At 41.6% G+C, this 22,006-nt stretch overlaps 1 protein-coding gene across 1 annotated transcript in view; it reads right to left on the bottom strand.

The window, feature by feature from the left end:
- LOC110503536 (out at first protein homolog) overlaps window positions 1-21,805 on the bottom strand; it is a 35,219-nt gene extending 13,414 nt beyond the window's left edge. The window contains exon 1 of the mRNA XM_021581907.3: window positions 20,971-21,805. Within this exon, the coding sequence (XP_021437582.1) occupies window positions 20,971-21,201 (231 nt within the window). The 5' untranslated portion in view covers window positions 21,202-21,805. The remainder of the gene's footprint in view (window positions 1-20,970) is intronic.
- Window positions 21,806-22,006: the final 201 nt, after the last annotated feature.

The following is a 22,006-nucleotide window of genomic DNA, read 5'->3' as shown; positions in this document are numbered from 1 at the left end:
AAGTTCAAAAGGTATTCGGTGTTACTGTGTCTGCCCTGTTCCTCTCCTGCCTGGCTCCGATTGTGGGAACAACAAGAGACCTTAATATTAGCAGTGTTTAAAGGCCAAAAATCTGCCTGGCGACTCGGAGCAGTATAAAGACATCAGCTAGTGGACGAGAGGCCAGGAGACAGTCCTCAGTGAGAGCAGCCCAGAGGAGAGGACAATGAGTATGGGGAAAAAGGCCCTTCAAACTAACCTGGTGCTAGCTCTGTTTGTTCTGTGTAGCCAACAGCCACAGGAGTGAGTTGGCTACAGCACAAACAGATACGAGAACAGGCTATCGCTAAAACAGCAAAATTGGCCTAGAGTGAACAAAAAAATGCTGCCTAAATGACGATTTCACACCAAAACAACAAGGCTACCATTCTTAAGCCGCTTGTCTTAAGAGAAAGACAAACTAGACACCATTCTTCTCCACACCTCTGTCTTTAGTGTTCATGCTGATGGTCTGCTAAACTCCAAAGATATTCTGAGGAAATGCCCTGCAGTTCCTGTGTATTGCTCACTTCCCTGTATTGCGCAACTTTTGCTATCTGTGGTGCAGATCTCCCACACAGGGATCAATACATGGTGGGAGATGGAGTTCACAGTAGTGGGACCTTACACAACTGCAGCGAGTGCATTCACTGGATGGCCCCCATGGTCTTAGAATTCTAACCAGTATGGTATCCATTCCTAAAACCACCTTTTCCAAGAAATGTTGTGACACTGCTTGCCCATAAATAAAATAAAAAGTCTGACAAGTTTGTGCAAGTGACAAACGGGGTGGCCTCGGGTAGGATCCCGAAGGCGAGGCAGTAAATGAGTCAACTTCAGCTGCATTGCAAAACCGGACCCCACTTCATATTTACAAGGAAATGCTGAGAGAAATTTCCCCAGAATTCCACATGAGCAACTGGAGATAAAATGTAAAAGCCACCCAGATGTTAATAATAAAAAGTTGGAAACAATGGCACGATGGTATAATTGGGCCACAACGGACTCCAAGTGCTCGTTCAAGTTTCCAACTACTTGCCCAAGGTTACTGGGAAATATGCAATGTCTGTGAAAGGATAAAAAGGAATAGGCAGTTGCCAAACAGGTCAGAGATAGAGCCCAATGGGAGTTGGCTCATAAAGGCCAACCGCTGTGCTCGCTGCTCTTTACAAACATGTTGGTGTGTGGGAGAAACAAATCAATTCATTCCACGAGTTGCTTACCGTTTGGGCGTATACATAACTTCCCTTTATTTGAAGAGAAAAATTCTAGATATAAGACTGCCTGAGGGCTGAGCGAGTTGTGAAATACAATACATTTATCACACGGATAAAAGGAAGATTTAAGAGAGGGCTAATGTGCTCGTTCACACAACCGTGGCATTGTTGGTAGTGAGGCCCAGTAAATTTGTGTGTGATAGTGATAGTGTGTCAGGTAGATTCCCAACATCTGTTGCTCATCTCAGCCAGTGTGTGTGTGTGTGTGACAAATAAGCTGCAATTATAGTTTTGGTCACACGTAGGGGTGATATCAGGGCAGAGCAAGAAAATGTGTAAAACCTACACATCCAATGTCTGAGAAAGTGCTGGATATTAAGTCAATATTTACCACAGTGTATGTATTTAAGTGTGTTTATATGACGTTTCAACCCTTGGTTTAAAGAACAGAACATGCCCTGAATGTCGGAATGATGCCAGACACACTGAAAGAGCCCTGCTAGAGCTGCCCTAAGAGCAACATGTGGTGTGGACGTGGTAGGCTACACAAGCTCACAGAACGGGACCGCCGAGTACTGAAGCGCGTAAAAATAGTTGGTCCTTGGTTGCAACACTCACTACAGAGTTCCAAACTGCCTCTGGAAGCAACTTCAGCACAAGAACCGTTCGTTGGGAGCACCATGAAATGGTTTTCCATGGCGAGCAGCCGCACACAAGCCTAAGATCACCATGCGCAATGACAAGCGTCTGCTGGTGTGGATTAAAGCTCGCCACCATTGGACTCTGGAGTGATGAATCACGCTTCACCATCTGGCAGTCCGACGGACAAATCTGGTTTTGGCGGACACCAGGAGAGAACTACTATAGTTCCAACTATTAAGTTTGGTGGAGGAATAATGGTCTGGGGATGTTTTTCATGGTTCGGGCTAGGTCCCTTAGTTAGAGTGAAGGGAAATCTTAATGCTACAGAATACAATGACATTCTAGACAATTCTGAGCTTCCAACTTTGGGGAAAGCCCTTTCCTGTTTCAGCATGACATGCACAAAGCAAAGTCCATACAGAAATGGTGTATCGAGATCGGTGTGGGAGAACTTGACTGGCCTGCACAGAGCCCTGACCTCAATCCCCTCGAACACCATTGGGATGAATTGGAACGTCGACTGCGAGCCAGGCCTAATCGCCCAACATCATGTTCGACAAGCAGGTGTCCACATACTTTTGGTTATATAGTGTACATGGTACCGTAATTCCTACATATAGTCTATGAGACAGACCCCCAAATGTGGGTCCGTCGGACTCACTTGGTACGATAGATAGCGCAGTGATTTGTTGAAGGTCTACAGTATGTCCCTAGAGTTGGAAAATGTGTGATGGCAGTGCATCATTGGTAGTTTTCTGTGTGTTACTCTTTCGACCCTCTATTCCATTCATTTTCCCCCCTAGGGATTTTACCTCATGGGAATCAATGTCAGTATACAATAAGTTATTGCTCACTTATATACTTTAGAAAGTATTCACACCCTTGACTTATCCACATTTTCTTGCGTTCCAGGCTGAATTTGAAATGGATTACATTTAGATTTTTGGTTAAAGTGGAATTATGTTTTTTTTTTTTTTTTTTATGAATTAAAAATGAAAAGCTGAAATGTTTTGAGACAGTAAGTATTCAACCCTTTTGTTATGTCAAGCCTAAATAAGTCCAGGAGTAAAAATGTGCTTAAGTCGCCTAATAAGTTGCACAGACGACTCTGTGTGCAATAATAATGTTTAACATGATTTTTGAATGACTACCTAATCCCTGTACCCCAGACATAAAAGTATCTGTAAGGTGCCTCAGTCAAGTGAATTTCAAACAGATACAACCACAAAGACCAGAGAGGTTTTCCAATGCCTCACAAAGAAGGGCACCTATTGGTAGATGTGTAAAAATAAAAATATCAGACATTGGAATATCCCTTTGAGCACGGGGAAGTTATTAATTACACTTTGGATGGTGTATCAACCATACAAAGTGTAATTAAAAACTTCACCATGCTCAAAGGAATATTCAATGTCTGCTATTTTTATCCTGTCACTACGAAGATAAAGGCGTCCTTCCTAACTCCACTACCAGAGAGGAAGGAAACCGCTCAGGGATTTCACCATGAGGCCAATGGTGACTTTAAAAAACAGTTTGAGTTTAATGGCTGTGATAGGACGGATTAACATTGTAGTTACTCCACAATAATAACCTAATTGACAGAGCGAAAAGGAAGCCTGTCCAAAACATGCATCCTGTTAGCAACAAGGCACTAAAATACTACTGCAGAAAATGTGGCAAAGCAATTACCTTTTTGTCCTGAATGCAAAATGTTATGTTTGGGCCAAATCCAATTCACCTTTCAGCAGGACATTAAGCTAAAACAAAGGCCAAATCTACACTGGAGATGCTTACCAAGAAGACAGTGAATGTTCCTGACTGTCCGAGTCAAAGTTTGAACTTAAATCTACTTGAAAATCTATGGCAAGACCTAAAAACGGTTGTCTAGCAATGATCAACCACCAATTTGACAGAACTTGAAGAGTTTTCAAAATAGTAAATATGACCACCTTAGGGCCAGACGATACCAATATTGCGATACTTACTAGAATCGTGGCAAGTAAACAAAACACGAAGCGGATTTAATGGAAAACAGCCCTAATGTTGGACATGTTGTACAATTCAGGTGTGGAAAGCTCTTAGACTTACCCAGAAAGACTTACAGCTGTAATCGCTGCCAAAGGTACTTCTAAAAAGTATTGACTCAGGGGTGTGAATACTTATAAGTGAGAAATGTATGCATTTCCTGTTCAATAAATTTGCTAAAAACATGTTTTCACTTTGTCATTGTGGGGTATTGTGTGTAGATGGGTGAGGGAACACATTTATCCAATCCATTTTGAATTCAGGCAGTAACACAACATATAGAATAATTCAAGGGGTAATAATACTTTCTGAAGGCATTGGGAAGCAGATTCACAGCTATCCATCAAACGTTTTTGTAATGTTCAGGGTCAACAGAACTTTGACCTGTATAAATGAGAGTACATATCAAAATGACCTGTATAAATGGCTTTAAAAAGGAAAAACTCGCACCAGCTACAACTATCGTTTACAAATCACCCATATTGTGCCATTGACATTAGAATATTTTAAGCTTAGCCATTGTACCGTCGGTGATAGAAGCACCTAATTGCACACAGCTATAGCAGGGTTTTAAAAAGATGTATAGATACAGGGCCCTCACAGAATTTACGCATTAACCCCACAGAAGTTTTTTCTCTCCAATATGACCACCTTAGGGCCAGACGATACCAATATTGCGATACTTATTAGTATCGTGGCAAGTAAACAAAACACGAAGCGGATTTAACGGAAAACAGCCCTAATGTTGGACATAAACATTATGTTGTCATCCAGAGTCCCATTATTTCTTTCCCAAGCTTTAGCACACAATCTTTTACATACAGCAGGTTTTTAAAGGACTAAAAGAGTTAGCGTGAAGCAGACTTCATTTTTGCCATGCAAAACATTGTGATATCGTTCCAGCCCTACAAACAACTCAATGGGTTCTTATTGGACAATTTCACATGACCATACCTGTATGAAATGTAATTGTAGTATGCCCAGAAATATTTCATAGTGATGTAGAAAACACAACCGAATGAGCCAAGTGTGCCAGATAAATATTTTAAATTATTAGGGCTGTCAAACATAATTAAAATAGAGTTAACGGCATTAGTTAATCGGGATTACTCACAATTTGGCCCTAAATCAAATATTTTTTCCATTTCATAAACAGTGCATTGAGTTTGATTGTATCTAAGCAATGTATGACTATCTATCTATCTATCCTCCTCTGTAAACTGGTCCTCTCTCTATACCCGTTGCAAGACCCACTGGTTGATGCTTATTTATAAAACCCTCTTAGGCCTCACTCCCCACTCTCTGAGATACCTACTGCAGCCTTCATCCTCCACATAACACCCATTCTGCCAGTCACATTCTGTTAAAGGTCCCCAAAGCGCACACACCCTGGGTCACTCCTCTTTTCAGTTCGCTGCAGCTAGTGACTGGAACGAGCTGCAACAAACACACAAACTGGACAGTTTTATCTCAATCTCTTCATTCAAAGACTCAATCATGGACACTCTTACTGACAGCTATCTTAAGTCTCTCTTTATGTAGTGTTGTGATGTGTGTTTTGTCCTATATTTATTTTGTATTTTTAATCCCAGGCCCCTGTCCCCGCAGGAGGCCTTTTGGTAGGCCGTCATTGTAAATAAGAATTTGTTCTTAACCGACTTGCCTAGTTAAATAAATAATATTTTTAAAAAATTGTAAGGTACAGAAAAACAAAATCGATCTACATCAGAATGTGTTAAATAGCATTCACCATAAACAAGTTACTAACATACAGCTAGCCATGAATGCTCCCAATGTTTAAGCAGGCCTTTAAGTATGGTTTAAGTACTCCCCCATCAATTTTCTTGAAGTGTAACACTTGTGCACAGCACACACACACAACCTTTAAAAGTACTGTTAACACTTCAGGCATTCTAAATTAGTGTGAGGGGGGGGGGGGGGGGGGGGGAATAATTGCCTCTATGGATACGAAACAATGAGCTTTTAAACTTGTCCAACAATGTTATGAAAACACTGTCCGTATCTGAAGACCCATAGTGAGTCCTAAATAGTAGGCCATTAAAGTTTAATAGTATGTGACATTTAGAAAATCAAGTGCATTATAAATGCCCGGATGTCACTTATCTTGGCATATCTTGCTACCGAAACCAACAAATAGCAGAAAACAATGCAATCACACCTCATTATCAGTATGCAAAAATAGAACGTTTACTAGAACGCAACATTTCAAAAATGTAGTATGGTTTAAATGCCAGGATGTTATACTCATTTCGGCTATTGATTTAGTAAAATTAGACGCACACTTTTCCACAATGCATTGGAAGAGGTGGCCTGTGAGTGATTGGCTATTTGAAGAGAACTAAGGCCTAATAACAAAACTAGGCTACTTAATTGGGAAGATCCCCGAAGCGTCTGCAGTGGTCTTCAAATGTAGGCTAAGTAGTTTTTGCTCTCCTTAAAATGATTGAGTATTGCATTGTAGGCTACATCTTTGAAAATAAGTATATACATTTTTATTTTTACCCAAAGTGGATTTCTGTTTTCTCACAAAAAAAGTGTTGCTTGTTCTCCTGGTTTTCGTCAGAGCATTTAAAAACTCAATCATTTCTGCGTTATTGATGTCATGTTAAAATCAGGTCTTTTGATTTGAACATGTGGATTGTTTTAGTTGTAGGCTATGCTACCCATTTCATGGTTTCATTTATGGATCAAGCCTTGGCAATCATTCTGATCTCATTCCCAATGATCAGTGCTTTAGTTTATTATGTTGATGTCCAGAGGTTCTGAATTTCAAATCAAATTTAAATTTGTCACATACACGTGTTTAACAGATGTTATTGCAGGGGTAGCGAAATGCTTGTGTTTCTAGCTACAACAGTGCAGTAATATTTAACAATACACAATCTAAAGTAAATGGGAAAAATCAAAAGAAAATCAGCCAAGACCTCAGAAAGAAAATAGTAGACCTCCAGAAATCTGGTTCTTCCTTGGGAGCAATTTCCAAACGCCTGAAGGTACCACGCTCATCTGTACAACCAGTAGTACGCAAGCATAAACACCATGGGACCACGCAGCCGTCATACCGCTCAGGAAGGAGACGCGTTCTGTCTCCTAGAGATGAACGTACTTTGGTGCGAAAAGTGCAAATAATTCCCAGAATATCAGCAAAGGACCTTGTGAAGATGGAGGAAACAGGTACAAAAGTATCTATATCCACAGTAAAACGAGTCCTATATCGACATAACCTCAAAGGCCGCTCAGCAAGAAAGGAGCCAATGCTCCAAAACCGCCATAAAATAAGCAAGACTACGGTTTGCAACTGCACATAGGGACAATGATTGTACTTTTTGGAGAAATGTCCTCCGGTCTGATGAAACAAAAATAGAACTGTTTAGCCATAATGACTACCGTTATGTTTGGAGGGAAAAGGGGGATGCTTGCAAGCCGAAGAACACCATCCCAACCATGAAGCACGGGGGTGGCAGCATCATGTTGTGGGGGTGCTTTGCTGCAGGAGGGACTGGTGCACTTCGCAAAATAGATGGCATCATGAGGGTGGAAAACTATGTGGATATATTGAAGCAACATCAGTTGCGACCAAGTTAAAGCTTGGTCGCAAATGGGTCTTCCAAATGGACGGGGCGGCAGGGTAGCCTAGTGGTTAGAGTGTTGGACTAGTAACCGGAAGGTTGTGAGTTCAAACCCCCAAGCTGACAAGGTACAAATCTGCCGTTCTGCCCCTGAACAGGCAGTTAACCCACTGTTCCTAGGCCGTCATTGAAAATAAGAATTTGTTCTTAACTGACTTGCCTGGTTAAATAAAGGTAAACATTTTTTTTTTTTTTAAATAAAAAATGGACAATGATCCCAAGCAAACTTCCAAAGTCGTGGCAAAATGGCTTAAGGGCAACAAAGTCAAGATATTGGAGTGGCCATCACAAAGCCTATAGAAGATTTGTGGGCAGAACTGAAAAAGCGTGTACGAGCAAGGAGGCCTACGAACCTGACTCAGTTACACCAGCTCTGTCAAGAGTAATGGGCCAAAATTCACCCATCTTATTGTGGGAAGCTTGTGGAAGGCTACCCAAAACGTTTGACCCAAGTTAAACAATTTAAAGGAAATGCTACCAAATACTAATTGAGTAAACTTCTGACCCACTGGGAATGTGATGAAAGAAATAACTCTATTTTAAGAATGTGAAATGTCAGAATAATAAAGTGCTGATCCTAACTGACCTTAGACAGGGTATTTTTACGAGGATGAAATGTCAGGAATTGTGAAAAACTTAGTTTAAATGTATTTGGCTATGGTGCACAGTATATAAACTGACTTCAACTATTATATAGGGCAGCAGCCTCTAATGTGCTAGTGATGGCTATTTAACAGTCTGATGGCCTAGAAGCTGTTTTTCAGTCTCCCGGTCCCAGCTTTGATGCACCTGTACTGACCTCACCATCTGGATGACGGCGGGGTCAGCAGGCAGTGGCTTGGGTGGTTGTTGTCTCTTATCTTTTTGGCCTTCCTGTGACATCGGGTGCTGTAGGTGTCCTGGAGGGCAGGTAGCTTGCACCCGGTGATGCGTTGGGTAGACCGCACCACCCTCTGGAGAGCCCCGCGGTGCAGGTGGTGCAGTTGCTGTACCAGGCGGTGATACAGCCCGACAGGATGTGCTCAATTAGAGGTTGACCGATTAATTAGAGACGATTTCAAGTTTTCATAACAAATCGGTAATTACAATTTTTGGACATCGATCATAGCCGATTACATTGCACTCCACGAGGAGACTGCCTGTTATGCGAGTGCAGCAAGGAGCCAAGGTAAGGTGCTAGCTAGCATTAAATGTATCTTATAAAAAACAATCAATCTTAACATAATCTTAACATAATCACTAGTTAACTACACATGGTTGATATTACTAGTTTATCTAGCTTGTCCTGCGTTGCATATAATCGATGCGGTGCCTGTTAATTTCTCATTGAATCACAGCCTACTTCTTCAAACGGGTGATTTAACAAGCGCATTCCCGAAAAAAGCACTGTCGTTGCACCAATGTGTACCTAACCATAAACATCAACGCCTTTCTTAAAATCAATACACAAGTATATATTTTTAAACCTGCATACTTAGATAATATTGCCTGCTACCATGAATTTCTTTTAACTAGGGAAATTGTGTCACTTCTCTTGCGTTCTGTGCAACAGAGTCAGGGTATATGCAGCAGTTTGGGCCGCCTGGCTCGTTGCGAACTGTGTGAAGACTATTTCTTCCTAACAAAGACAGCCAACTTTGCCAAACGGGGGATGATTTAACAAGGGCGTATTTGCGAAAAAAAAGCACAATTGTGGCACGAATGTACCGAACCATGAACATCAATGCCTTTCTTAAAATCAATCCACAGAAGTATATTAAAACTTGGGAAATTGTGTCACTTCTCTTGCGTTCATTGCACGCAGAGTCAGAGTATATGCAACAGTTTGGGCCGCCTGGCTGGTTACAAACTAATTTGCCAGAATTTTACGTAATTATGACATAACATTGAAGGTTGTGCAATGTAACAGCAATATTTAGACTTATGATGCCACCCGTTAAATAAAATACGGAACGGTTCCGTATTTCACTGAAAGAATAAACGTTTTGTTTTCAAAATTATAGTTCCAGATTTGACCACATTAATGACCCAAGGCTCGTATTTTTCTGTGTTATTATATTAAGTCCAGAGGTTTGAGATGCACCCAAATTTTTCTGTGCAATAGCCGTTTGATTTGAGAAGTTTTGGTGTGTGTACTAGGCCAATTTATCTAATTTACATACAGTACCAGTCAAGTTTGGACACACCTACTCATTAAAGGATTTTTCACTATTTTCCACATTGTAGAATGATAGTGAAGACATCAAATTAACAAAAATGGAATTGTGTAGTAACCCAAAAAAGTATTAAATCAAAATATATTTTAGATTCTTCAAAATAACCACCCTTTGCTTTGATGACAGCTTTGCAAACTCTTGGCTCTCTCTCAACCTGCTTCACCTGGAATGCTTTTCCAACAGTCTTGAAGGAGTTCCCACATTTTCTGAGCACTTGTGTTCTGCTTTTCCTTCACTTTCTGGTCCGAATCATCCCAAACAATCTCAATTGGGTTGAGGCCAGGTCATCTAATGCAGCACTCCCATCGCTCTGCTTCTTGGCCAAATAGCCTTTACACTGCCTGGAGATGTGTTTGGTCATTGTCCTGTTGAAAAACAAAATGATAGTCCCACTAAGCGCAAACCAGATGGAATGGCGTATCACTGCAGAATGCTGTGGTAGCAATGCTGGTGTGCCTTGAATTCTAAATAAATCACTAACAGTGTCACCAGCAAAGCACCCCCACACCAACTCCTCCATGCTTCACAGTGGGAGCCACACATGTGTAGATCATCTGTTCACCTACTCTCACATTTGGACTCAGACCAAAAATAACAGATTTCCACCAGTCTAATGCTCATTGCTCATATTTTCTTGGCCCAAGCAAGTATCTTATTATTAGTGTCCTTTAGTAGTGGTTTCTTTGCAGCAATTTGACATTGAAGGTCTGATTCACGTAGTCTCCTCTGAACAGTTGATGGTGAGATGTGTCCATTACCAGTCTAATGCTCATTGCTCATATTTTCTTGGCCCAAGCAAGTATCTTATTATTAGTGTCCTTTAGTAGTGGTTTCTTTGCAGCAATTCGACCATGAAGGCCTAATTCACGTAGTCTCCTCTGAACAATTGATGGTGAGATGTGTCCATTACTTGAATCGGAGGTGCAGTTAACTCTGATGAACTTATCCTCTGCAGCAGAAGTAACTCTGGGTCTTCCCTTACAGTGGCGGTCCTCATGAGAGCCAGTTTCATCAGTTTTTGCCACTCCACTTGAAGAAACCTTCAAATGCTAATGTTCTGAAATTGACTGACCTTCATGTCTTAAAGTAATGATGGGACTGTCATTTCTCTTTGCTTATTTGAGCTGTTCTTGCCATAATAATAATTCTGTATACCACCCCATACCTTGTCACAACACAACCAATTGGCACAAATGCATTAAGGAGGAAAGAAATTCCACAAATGAAATGCATTCCTTGAAGCTGGTTGAGAAAAATGCTACGTTGGTTACTACACGATTCCATATGTGTTATTTCATAGTTCATTATTCTACAATGTAGAAAACAGTAAAAAATAAAAACCCTGGAATGATTAGGTGTGTCCAAACTTTGACTGGCATTTTATGTTCCAGCACTTTGGTTTCACTAATAAATATATTGAAATGGAACCAAATTAAATCGGTTTCTTTCTTAAGTCCTTAAATAAGATATATGGGCTATTTGGTCTAATACGGTATAGGTCAAATGTGACAGTCTGCCTATAACCCACCCCAATAGGCCTATAACTCCATTCCTATTCTTTTCAGAGTTGAGAAATTAATCAAATTGGAAATTAGCTATTAGAAGACTGGTTATTGTGATGCATGTCTGTTGAATTGGGAAAAATCCACCTGCACTCAGTCCCACCCCACATACTCAACCAATCAGAAGCTGAAACTGCATTGCGGTCGTGGAATACTTTTTACTAAATGGTACATGCTAAATAGTACGCAGTATGTAACTTTTTGGGACGACCCAACCAAATTCACATAGAAATGTGTGTAATAGATATGTCACTCATTGACAGCAAGTCTAAGAAGTGGTAGATCGGTCCCGTTCTTAAGTTTATTTTTTGTCTTACAATATTTTTGGTTATTGATATTTCATAGCGGTGGTACAACGATTCTCTACACTATACTTGATTGTTACAAAACAAACTGAAATTAAGTGAACTATTAGAATTTTAGCAACCGGGAAATGGCGGAGTAATTTCTGCATAGTGCTTCTAAGTACAGTATGTAGCATGGGTATTTGGACACAGCCAGTGTAACCATCTCTACTGTTCAGATAACTTTACACTCTCCCTCCCACATCCTCTCTCACTTACTCATGCTCTCACACATACACCCACTCTTGCATATCTAGCCAACCTTTGTAGTTGCCTTGGGCCGTTATGCTTCTCTATTTTTACAAATGACATGCCATTTGTCTTACAAGAAGCTAAAACGACTGTGTATGCTGATGATTACACTCTACCCATCAGCACCTACAGCTAGTAAGATTGCTGAGACGCTTAGCAAGGAGTCAGAAGGGGTAATTAACAAACTGGTCTTAAATACATCTAAAACCAAAAGCATTGTATTGGGTTCAAAGCATGCTCTTAGACCTAAACATCAACACGCATGATAGTCATTGAGGGTTGAGGATACATTTTTAAAAGAAACATTTGAGTGTTAAAAATGCCTATCCACTTGTGTAATCTATTTGCATACACTTCAGACATACATACCCCACCAGACACGCCACAATGGCTTTCTTCACAGTACCCAGACCAAAAACAGATTTAATGTGTCGCTCAGTTATGCATACAGTGCCTTTGGAAAGTATTCAGATCCCTTGACTTTTTCCACATTTTGTTACGTTAGACTTATTCACAAAATTGATTAAATAAACACACTCTGCAATTTACACATACCCCATAATAACAAGTGAAAAGGCTTAGAATGTTGTAAATGTATATCAAATTGAAAAAATAAAAACAGAAATACCTCATTTACATAAGTATCCAGACCCTTTGCTATGAGGCTCGAAATTGAGCTCAGGTGCATCGTTTACATTGATCATCCATCCGTAAGATGTTCCTAGAACTTGATTGGAGTCCATCTGTGGTAAATTCAATTGATTGGCTATGATTTGGAAAAGCCACACAACTTTCTATATAAAGTCCCACAGTTGACAGTGCATGTCAGAGAAAAAAAACAAGCCATAAGGTTGAAGGAATTGTCCATAGAGCTCAAAAACAGGATTGTGTCGAGACACAGATCTGGGGAAGGGTACCAAAAAAATTCTGCAGCATTGAAGGTCCTCAAGAACACAGTGGCCTCCATCATTCTTGAAAATGGAAGAAGTTTGGAACCACCAAGACTCTTCCTAGAGCTGACCGCTCAGCCAAATTGCGCAATTAGGGGAGAAAGACCTTGGTCAGGGAGGTGACCACGAACCTGATGGTCACTCAGACAGAGCTCTAGAGTTCTTCTGTGGAGATGGGAGACCCTTCCAGAAGGACAACCATAAGGCCTTTATTGTAGAGTGGCCAGAATGGAGCCACTCCTCAGTAAAAGGCACGACAGCCCTCTTGGAGTTTGCCAAAAGGCACCTAAAGACTCAGACCATGAGAAACAAGATTCTCTGGTCTGATAAAGCCAAGATTAAACTTTTTGGCCAGAATGCCAAGCTTTAGGTCTGGAAGAAACCTGGCACCATCCCTACGGTAAAACAGTGGTGGCAGCATCATGCTGTGGGGATGTTTTTTTAGCGACTGGGACTGTAGTCGGGATCGAGGCAAAGATGAACGGAGAAAAGTACAGAGAGATCCTTGATGAAAACCTGCTACAAAGCGCTCAGGACCCAACAGTACAACAACCCTAAGCACACAGACAAGACTATGCAGGAGTGGCATCGGGACACGTCTCCGAATGTCCTTGAGTGGCCCAGCCTGAGCCTGGACTTGAACCCAATCAAACATCACTGGAGTAGAGGATTATGAATTTAACGCCAATACCGATTATTGGAGGACCAAAAAAAGCTGATGCCGATTAAATCGGCCGATTTAAATATATGTAATAATGACAATTACAACAATACTGAATGAACACTTTAACTTAATACAATACATCAATAAAAATCTATTTAGCTTCAAATAAATAATGTAATAATAAAGGTTTAAATAATGCAAAAACAAAGTGTTGGCTAACGTTTAAGTTCCTTGCTCAGAACATGAAAACATATGAAAGCTGGTGGTTCCTTTTAACATGAGTCTTCAATATTCCCAGGTAAGAAGTTTTAGGTTGTAGTCATTATAGGAATTATAGGACTATTTCTCTGTTCCATTTGTATTTCATTAACCATTGACTATTGGATGTTCTTATAGGCACTTTAGTATTGCCAGTGTAACAGTATAGCTTCCGTCCCTCTCCTCGCTCCTACCGGCTCGAACCAGGAACACAACGACAACAGCCACCCTCGAAGCAGCGTTACCCACCGCTCCACAAAAGCCTTGCAGAGCAAGGGGAACAACCACTCCAAGTCTCAGAGGGAGTGACGTTTGAAACGCTATTAGCACGCACCCCGCTAACTAGCTAGCCATTTCAAATCAGTTACACCAGCCTAATCTCGGGAGTTGATAGGCTTGAAGTCATCAACAGCTGCTGGCAAATGCAGAAAGTGCTGTTTGAATGAATGCTTACGAGCTTGCTGCTGTCTACCATCGCTCAGTCAGACTACTCTATCAAATCATAGACTTAGTTATAACATAATAACACACATAAATACGAGCCTTAGGTCATTAATATGGTAGAATCCGGAAACTATCATCTCGAAAACAAGACGTTTATTATTTCAGTGAAATACGGAACCGTTACGTATTTTATCTAATGGGTGGCATCCATAAGTCTAAATATTCCTGTTACATTGCACAACCTTCAATGTTATGTCATAATTACATAAAATTCTGGCAAATTAGGTGGCCCAAACTGTTGCATAAAACACTGAGACTGCGTGCAATGAACGCAAGAGAAGTGACACAATTTCACCTGGTTAATTCTGCCTGCTAACCTGGATTTCTTTTAGCTAAATATGCAGGTTTAAAAATTATAGACTTCTGTGTATTGATTTTAAGAAAGGCATTGATGTTTATGGTTAGGTACACATTGGAGCAACGATACACACCGCATTGATTATATGCAACGCAGGACACGCTAGATAAACTATTAATATCATCAACCATGTGTAGTTAACTAGTGATTATGATCGATTGTTTTTTTATAAGATAAGTTTAACGCTAGCTAGCAACTTACCTTGGCTTCTACTGCATTCGCGTAACAGGCAGTCTCCTCGTGGAGTGCAATGAGAGTTAACTGTAAGGTTGCAAGATTGAATCCCCCGAGCTGACATGGTAAAAATCTGTCATTCTGCCCCTGAACGAGGCAATTAACCCACCATTGAAAATAAGAATGTGTTCTTAACTGACTTGCCTAGTTAAATAAAGATTAAATAAAAATAAAAATAATTTTTAAAAACAGCCAAATCGGTGTCCAAAAATACAGATTTCCGATTGTTATGAGAACTTGAAAATCGGCCCTAATTAAATCGGCCATTCCGATTAATCAGCCAACCTCTACTCTGGAGAGACCTGAAAATAGCTGTGCAGCAATGCTCCCCATCCAACCTGACAGAGCTTGAGAGGATCTGCAGAGACGAATGGGAGAAACTCCAAATACAGGTATGCCAAGCTGGTAGCATCATACCCAAGACTCAAGGCTGTAATCACTGCTTCAACAAAGTACTGAGTAAAGAGTCTGAATACTTGTGTTAAATAAAAAACTGAAATTGTACATTTACATATTTGCAAATATGTATAATAACCTGTTTTTGCTTTCTCATTATGGGGTATTGTGTGTAGATTGAGGGAAAACAATTGAATCAATTTTAGTTTAAGGCTGTAACGTAACAAAATTTGGAAAAGGTCAAGGGGTCTGAATACACTGTAGAGCCATGTTATCATGGAATGCTCTGCCACCAGAGGTTACTCAGGCAAAAAGCAAAGTTTAGCTTTAGAAAACATATTGTATCACAGCACTGCTCATATTTCTAAATATCAATTATTTAACCATACTGTAAGAATATGACTGTATTATAGTGTGTATTTTTGTTGTCTCTAGGTTTCTTTCCAAGTATACAAAACATTAAGAACACCCGTTCTTTCCTTGACAAGACTGACCAGGTGAAGCTATGATCCCTTATTGATATCACTTGTTAAATCCACTTTAAATCAGTGTAGATGAAGGGGAGGTGACAGGTCTTGCGACATGGATTGTGTATGTGTCATTCAGAGGGTGAATGGGCAAGACAAAAGATTTAAGTGCATTTGAACGGGGTACGGTAGTAGGTGCCATGCGTACCGTTTGTGTTAAGAACTGCAAGACTGCTGGGTTTTTCCACGCTCAACGGTTTCTTTGTGTCAAGAATGGTCCACCACTCAAAGGACATCCAGCCAACTTGACACAACTGTGGGAAGCATTGGAGTCAAAATGGGCTAGCATCCCTGTGAAACGCTTTTGACACCTTGTAGAGTTCATGCCCCGATGAATTAAATTGGTTCTGAGGGAGGGCGTGCAACTCAATTATAGGAAGGACCTATCCTAATGATCCTCATACTCAGTGTATGAGATATAAGTTGCCATTTGAGACACAGGCAAGCTAGTTTGGGGGTTCACATTCAAGCTGTTGGGACAGACCATATAAACATTCTCTCACTGATGACAGTGTGCAAGCCCGGCCTGCATCATCGTGACCGATCCCGGACATTTTTCCTAAATAATTTGAGACATTCCCAGTTGATCGTCTTCCAAAGGAAGGACTGATACTCTATTATATTCCACCAGCGCCATGGGGTGGGAGAGTGAGGTTGTTCCCTGAAGTGAAACTCTAGGGAGGTTTCCCTTTTCATTCAAGGTAACGTTACACTTGTTTCCACATTAGGTAGTCTTAGTCTAGAGACTAGAATGATGCCCTAGTTGTTTTAATGTAATCATTAGCTTATCAGTTTGGTCAAAGCTCTCATTAAAGCACTGTTATGATGGCTCTAGTTCTGTTGTTATCTTATCTGCTTATCTGATCATCTTGTGCCTGAACAGTGGAGTTCAATGTAAAACAGTGGTCTTTTGAGATTATTCTACAAACTTTGGCAATTTCATCCACCTTTTTTGTGAATCAGCGGATACATTTCGGGGTCAAGTGCTTGCTTGAAGAATGGCTCCGGAGGGGGTGGCTGCTGTTTTACAAGCTCCTAACCAATTGTGCTATTTGTGTGTTTTTCATATTGTTCGTAACTTATTTTGTACATAATGTTGCTGCAACTGTCTCTTATGATCAAAAAGAGCTTCTGGATATCAAAACAGAGATTACTCACCTCGAGTCTGACATGAAGGATATAATGTTGCTCCCGGACAAGGCCCAAATCCCTGTCATTCGCATGAAGAAAATACAGGGAGCGTAGATAATTAGTTGGCAAGTGGGTTACCGGCCTCTACCATCCGTTATATTGGCCAACGTGCAAATCTGACCATAATTCTATCCTCCTGATTCCTGCTTACAAGCAAAAACTAAAGCAGGAAGTACCAGTGACTCACTCAGTGGCCAGATGACATGGACGCTACAGGACTGTTTTGCTAGCACGGACTGGAATATGTTCTGGGATTCATCCAATTGCATTGAGGAGTATACCACCTCAGTCACCGGCTTCATCAATAAGGGCATCGACGATGACATCCCCACAGTGACCGTACGTACATATCCCAACCAGAAGCCATGGATTACAGGCAACAGCCACACTGAGTTAAAGGCTAGAGCTGCCGCTTTCAAGGAGCAAGGCACTATTCTGGAAGCTTATAAGAAATCTTACTATGCCCTCAGACAAACCACCAAAATGACAAAGCGTCAATACAGGACTAAGATTGAATCCTACTACACCGGCTCTGATGCTTGTTGGATGTAGCAGGGTTTGCAAACTATTACAGACTACAAAAGGGAGACCAAGTCGTGAGCTGCCCAGTGACGCTAGCATTCCAGACAGGCTAAATGCCTTTTATACTCGCGTCGAGGCAAGTAACACTGAAGCATGCATGAGAACACCAGCTGTTCCAGACAACTGTGTGATCACGGTCTCCATCGCTGACCTTTAAAACAGGTCAACATTCACAAGGCCGTGGGCCAGACAGATTACCAGGACGTGTACTCAGAGCATGCTTACCAACTGGCAAGTGTCTTCACTGACATTTTCAATCTCTCCCTGCCCGAGTCTGTAATATCTACATGTTTCAAGCAGACCACTATAGTCCCTGTGCCCAGAAAAGTGAAGGTAATCTGCCTAAATGACTACCGACCCGTAGCACTCACGTCAGTAGCCATGAAGTGCTTTGAAAGTCTGGTCGTGGCTCACAACACCATCATCCAGGAAACCCTAGACCCACTCCAATTCACATACCGCCCCAACAGATTAGCAGGTTACATCATCTCAATCCCACTCCACACAAAAACTGCCCTTTCACACCTGGACAAAAGGGACACCTATGTGAGAATGCTGTTCATTGATTACAGCGCAGCATTCAACACCATAGTGCCCACAAAGCTCATCACTAAACTAAGGACCCTGTGACTAATCACCCTCTGCAACTGGATCCTGGACTTCCTGACAGGCCACCCCCAGATGGTAAGGGTAGGCAACAACACATCTGCCACTCTGATCCTCAACACAGGGGCCCCCCAGGAATGTGTGCTTAGTCCCCTGTTCACCCATGACTGCGTGGCTAAGCACGACTCCAAAACCATCATTAAGTTAACTGATGACAACGGTGGTAGGCCTGATCAACAACAACGAGACAGCCTATAGGGAAGTCAGACCTGGCAGTGCGGTGCCAGGACAACAACCTCTCCCTCAATGTGAGCAAGACAAAGGAGATGATCATGACCTACAGGAAAAAGAGGACCGAACACGCCCTCATTCACATTGACGAGGCTGTAGTGGAGCGGGTCGAGAGTTTCAAGTTCCTTGGTGTCCACATCACCAACAAACTATCATGGTCCAAACACACCAAGATAATTGTGAAGAGGGTACGACAATGCCATTCCCCCTCAGGGGACTGAGAATATTTGGCATGGGTCCCCAGATCCTCAAAGTTCTACAGCTGCACCATCGAGAGCATCCTGACCAGTTGCATCACCACCGGGTATGGCAACTGCTCGGCCTCTGACCATAAGGCGCTACAGAGGGTAGTGCGTATGGCCCAGTACATCACTGGGGCCAAGCTTCCTGCCATCCTGGACCTATATACACTAGGCAGTGTCAGAAGGACCAAAAAAAATTGGTCACAGACTCCAGTCACCCAAGTCATAGATTGTTCTCTCTGGTACTGCACGGCAAGCGGTACCGGAGTGCCAAGTCTAGGTTCAAAAGGCTCCTTAACAGCTTCCACCCCCAAGCCATAAGACTGCTGAACAATTAAATCAAATGGCCACCCGGACTATTTGCATTGACACCCTCCCCCTTTGTTTTTACACTGCTGCTACTCTGTGTTTATCTATGCATAGTCACTTTACCCCTACAAATTACCTCAACTAACCTGTACCCCCACACATTGACTCGGTAGTGGTACACCCTGTATATAGCTGCATTATTGTTATTTTGTGTTATTTTTTCATTGTGGTTTTTATTTTAATTTATTTAGTAAATATTTTAACTATTTGCTTAAAACGGCATTGTTGGTTAAGGGCTTGTAAGTAAGCATTTCACAGTAAGGTCTACACCGGTTGTATTCAATTTGATCATGGGTAAATCATGGGATGAATTCATCCCCAGTATATACATTCCCGCTGTTTTTATGTAAATGGAGAATAAGAATAATCCATGCCCGCAGAATGAGGTGTGGTTTGTTAGGTAGCCATATCATTTCACCACAGGTACATGTTAGTGTAAATGTTCAGTTCATCCCCCCTCTTCTTATCATGGAATGACTCATTCCGATTCTCATAGTTGTACTGATCCCATAGATTACAGTACTCCTGTTCCCACAACCCATGCCAACTCATGTGGATTTTGGCACAAGGCTATGACTGATAATAACAGCAGCTGCACACCTAGCTGGCTGGCTGATCCCGTGAACACATTCTAAACAGCAACAGAGCCATTCATATATCTACTCTGTCCGTTTAATGCTACCCATTGTTTGATATCCCCTGTTTAAGCGTTTTCCTTTCCTCAAGCGGCTCTGAGCAGTAAATTCTGCATGGCAGCTTGAAGTCAGTTGATCCAACTTTCCATAAATCTTTGAGATAGTGTTAGATGAGAACCACATGTAAACGGAATGGAGAGGTAGGCCTCCGAGTGGAACTGATTAAACAGAGGAAAAAGAGCCCTGTGCCTGTAGCTAATTTAGCTAAACTGGGTGTGCTGTGAACCAGGCTTCACCACAATGGTGTGATGTGCTCAGAGATGTGTCATCACCAATTTGGCGACGTGCCGGCCTCTTTTCATCAAAATGAGCTATTTGGTTTGTGACCCATACCCCGATCAAAAAGGTCAGACATGCCCACTTAATCCTAGAAAATCTCCCCCTTCACTTCTTGCCAGGCTGTCAGTTTCTGTGGGACTGCAACAATCACAGACGCATGCCTTTGGTCTGTGTCTGAGAGTATAGTGCACAGGACCAGAGGCACTCGGGGAACAGGCTGCATGTTGTTTGCTTGCTGGTTCACTATACACACTGAACCAGTGGTTCTCAACCTCTGGTCCATGTACCAGCACTGGTCCCTTATAGTTAGCCAACACTGGTTAGGCATAGTCAGTTATTTTGTTTAATGTTGGCACTTCATTTAATTTAACTGGTCCTGCAAGAAAGAAGGACCATAGCTTTCCATTACCTGGTACAACAAATGTTGTGACCAACTGGAGTAGATGGATGCCCTTGCTCTCTGACTAGGCCCATTTATGTTGATGGGACGGAGCAGGCTCAGAGTAAAGGCATGAGTTGTATTGCAGAAGAGTATGAATAGCATTCCTAAACCAATCATTGCAGGTGAGCGCCTAATTCAATAATCAGTTTTTCTGCCACCTAACATTATCCACTCATGCATGCGGAGGAATTTACCAGCATAAGGAGAGAAGGGCCCATGGCCAGGGAGTCAACTCATCAGTACTGAAATGACACAGGCTAGACTAACACTGTTAGTCTATGCTATGGTATACTGTTTTCTAAATTGGTTGCATGGAGAAATAAGGCTGCATTCTGCATTGCCCCTGATCTGTATTGCCCCTGATCAGTCTGGCAACATACGTGGCCATTGGGTAATAACCCAACCCTACACAAAACAGTAAAGGCATAGGGGAAAAACACATTTGAATCCACTCACCTGTTTGAAGTCAGCGACAAATGTTATGAGAGTTCCATCTCCCTGTTTGAACTCAAGTGTGATGGAGTCCTTTTCACTGTCTGCTTCTAGAACTTCCTCTGTGATTTGTCCATCAGCTAAACGAACTCGAACCTTCAACTCTGAACAAAGTCCAAACGTTGTTAAAAATATTAGTGCCCAGAGAAATGCATGTATCCGAGCTGAAACCGGTAGAACACAACTCCCAAACATTCCAGAAGACGCAGAACTGAATTTGGCAGAGGAAAAATTCTAAAGTCCAGGTGAAATCCAACGGTCTCTATTCAATATCACTAGCTAATTATTTAGTTGCATTTCCGTTTGATGGCCCTTTTGCTATTTATTCTTTGTACAAAATAATAATGAAATCCAAGCAATTGTTCCGTCTTCCATACCTTTAAACTAGAATTCATGACGTGAGTGATGTATTTTGTACGAACATTAACGCGACTCCAACGCATAGGTAAACCCACCTCGATTAAAACACTCAATCTCGGTTTTTCATTTCACAGCTACTTTGTAACCATTACAAAACTTTTACCCAGCGCGACTTCCATGCATATCAGAATCATACGCGATGTAGTACCACCACACACACTCTCTCTTGATCGTAACACAGCACGTTACTTCGTATTCTGCATTCTGTTTTTATCCTCGTATTTTTTTTTCTTCTCTTTTTCTCATCCAGTCCCGTCACTTCCTTCGGTCATCCAAACTACTGCAGAGTAGGCTACTTGCATGGCCTCGAAACTTTCAGCGACGGTGCTGTAAATTCAACGAGCGTTGTAAAACTCTTAAAGGCACACCACCCTCGAAATGTAGCACAAGGGGCATGTATGGATTTGGTTGTGATTCAACAAGAAAATCCAAGTTTGCACAATAGATTTGGGCCACAGGATATGGGCAACTGAATATTTATGATATCATATTTTGTTATTATGAAGCAGTGTTGCCTCTACTGCACAAGGAGATAGGCCTACTGCAGTTGTTATAATAGTTTGTGTGAAAGTGATTGTGT

This window comes from Oncorhynchus mykiss, chromosome 24, assembly GCF_057628025.1.
Source record: "Oncorhynchus mykiss isolate SJ-2025 chromosome 24, ASM5762802v1, whole genome shotgun sequence".
NCBI lineage: Eukaryota > Metazoa > Chordata > Actinopteri > Salmoniformes > Salmonidae > Oncorhynchus > Oncorhynchus mykiss.
Note: the sequence above shows the minus strand (reverse complement) of the source record. Positions and strands in the feature narration are given on the sequence as shown.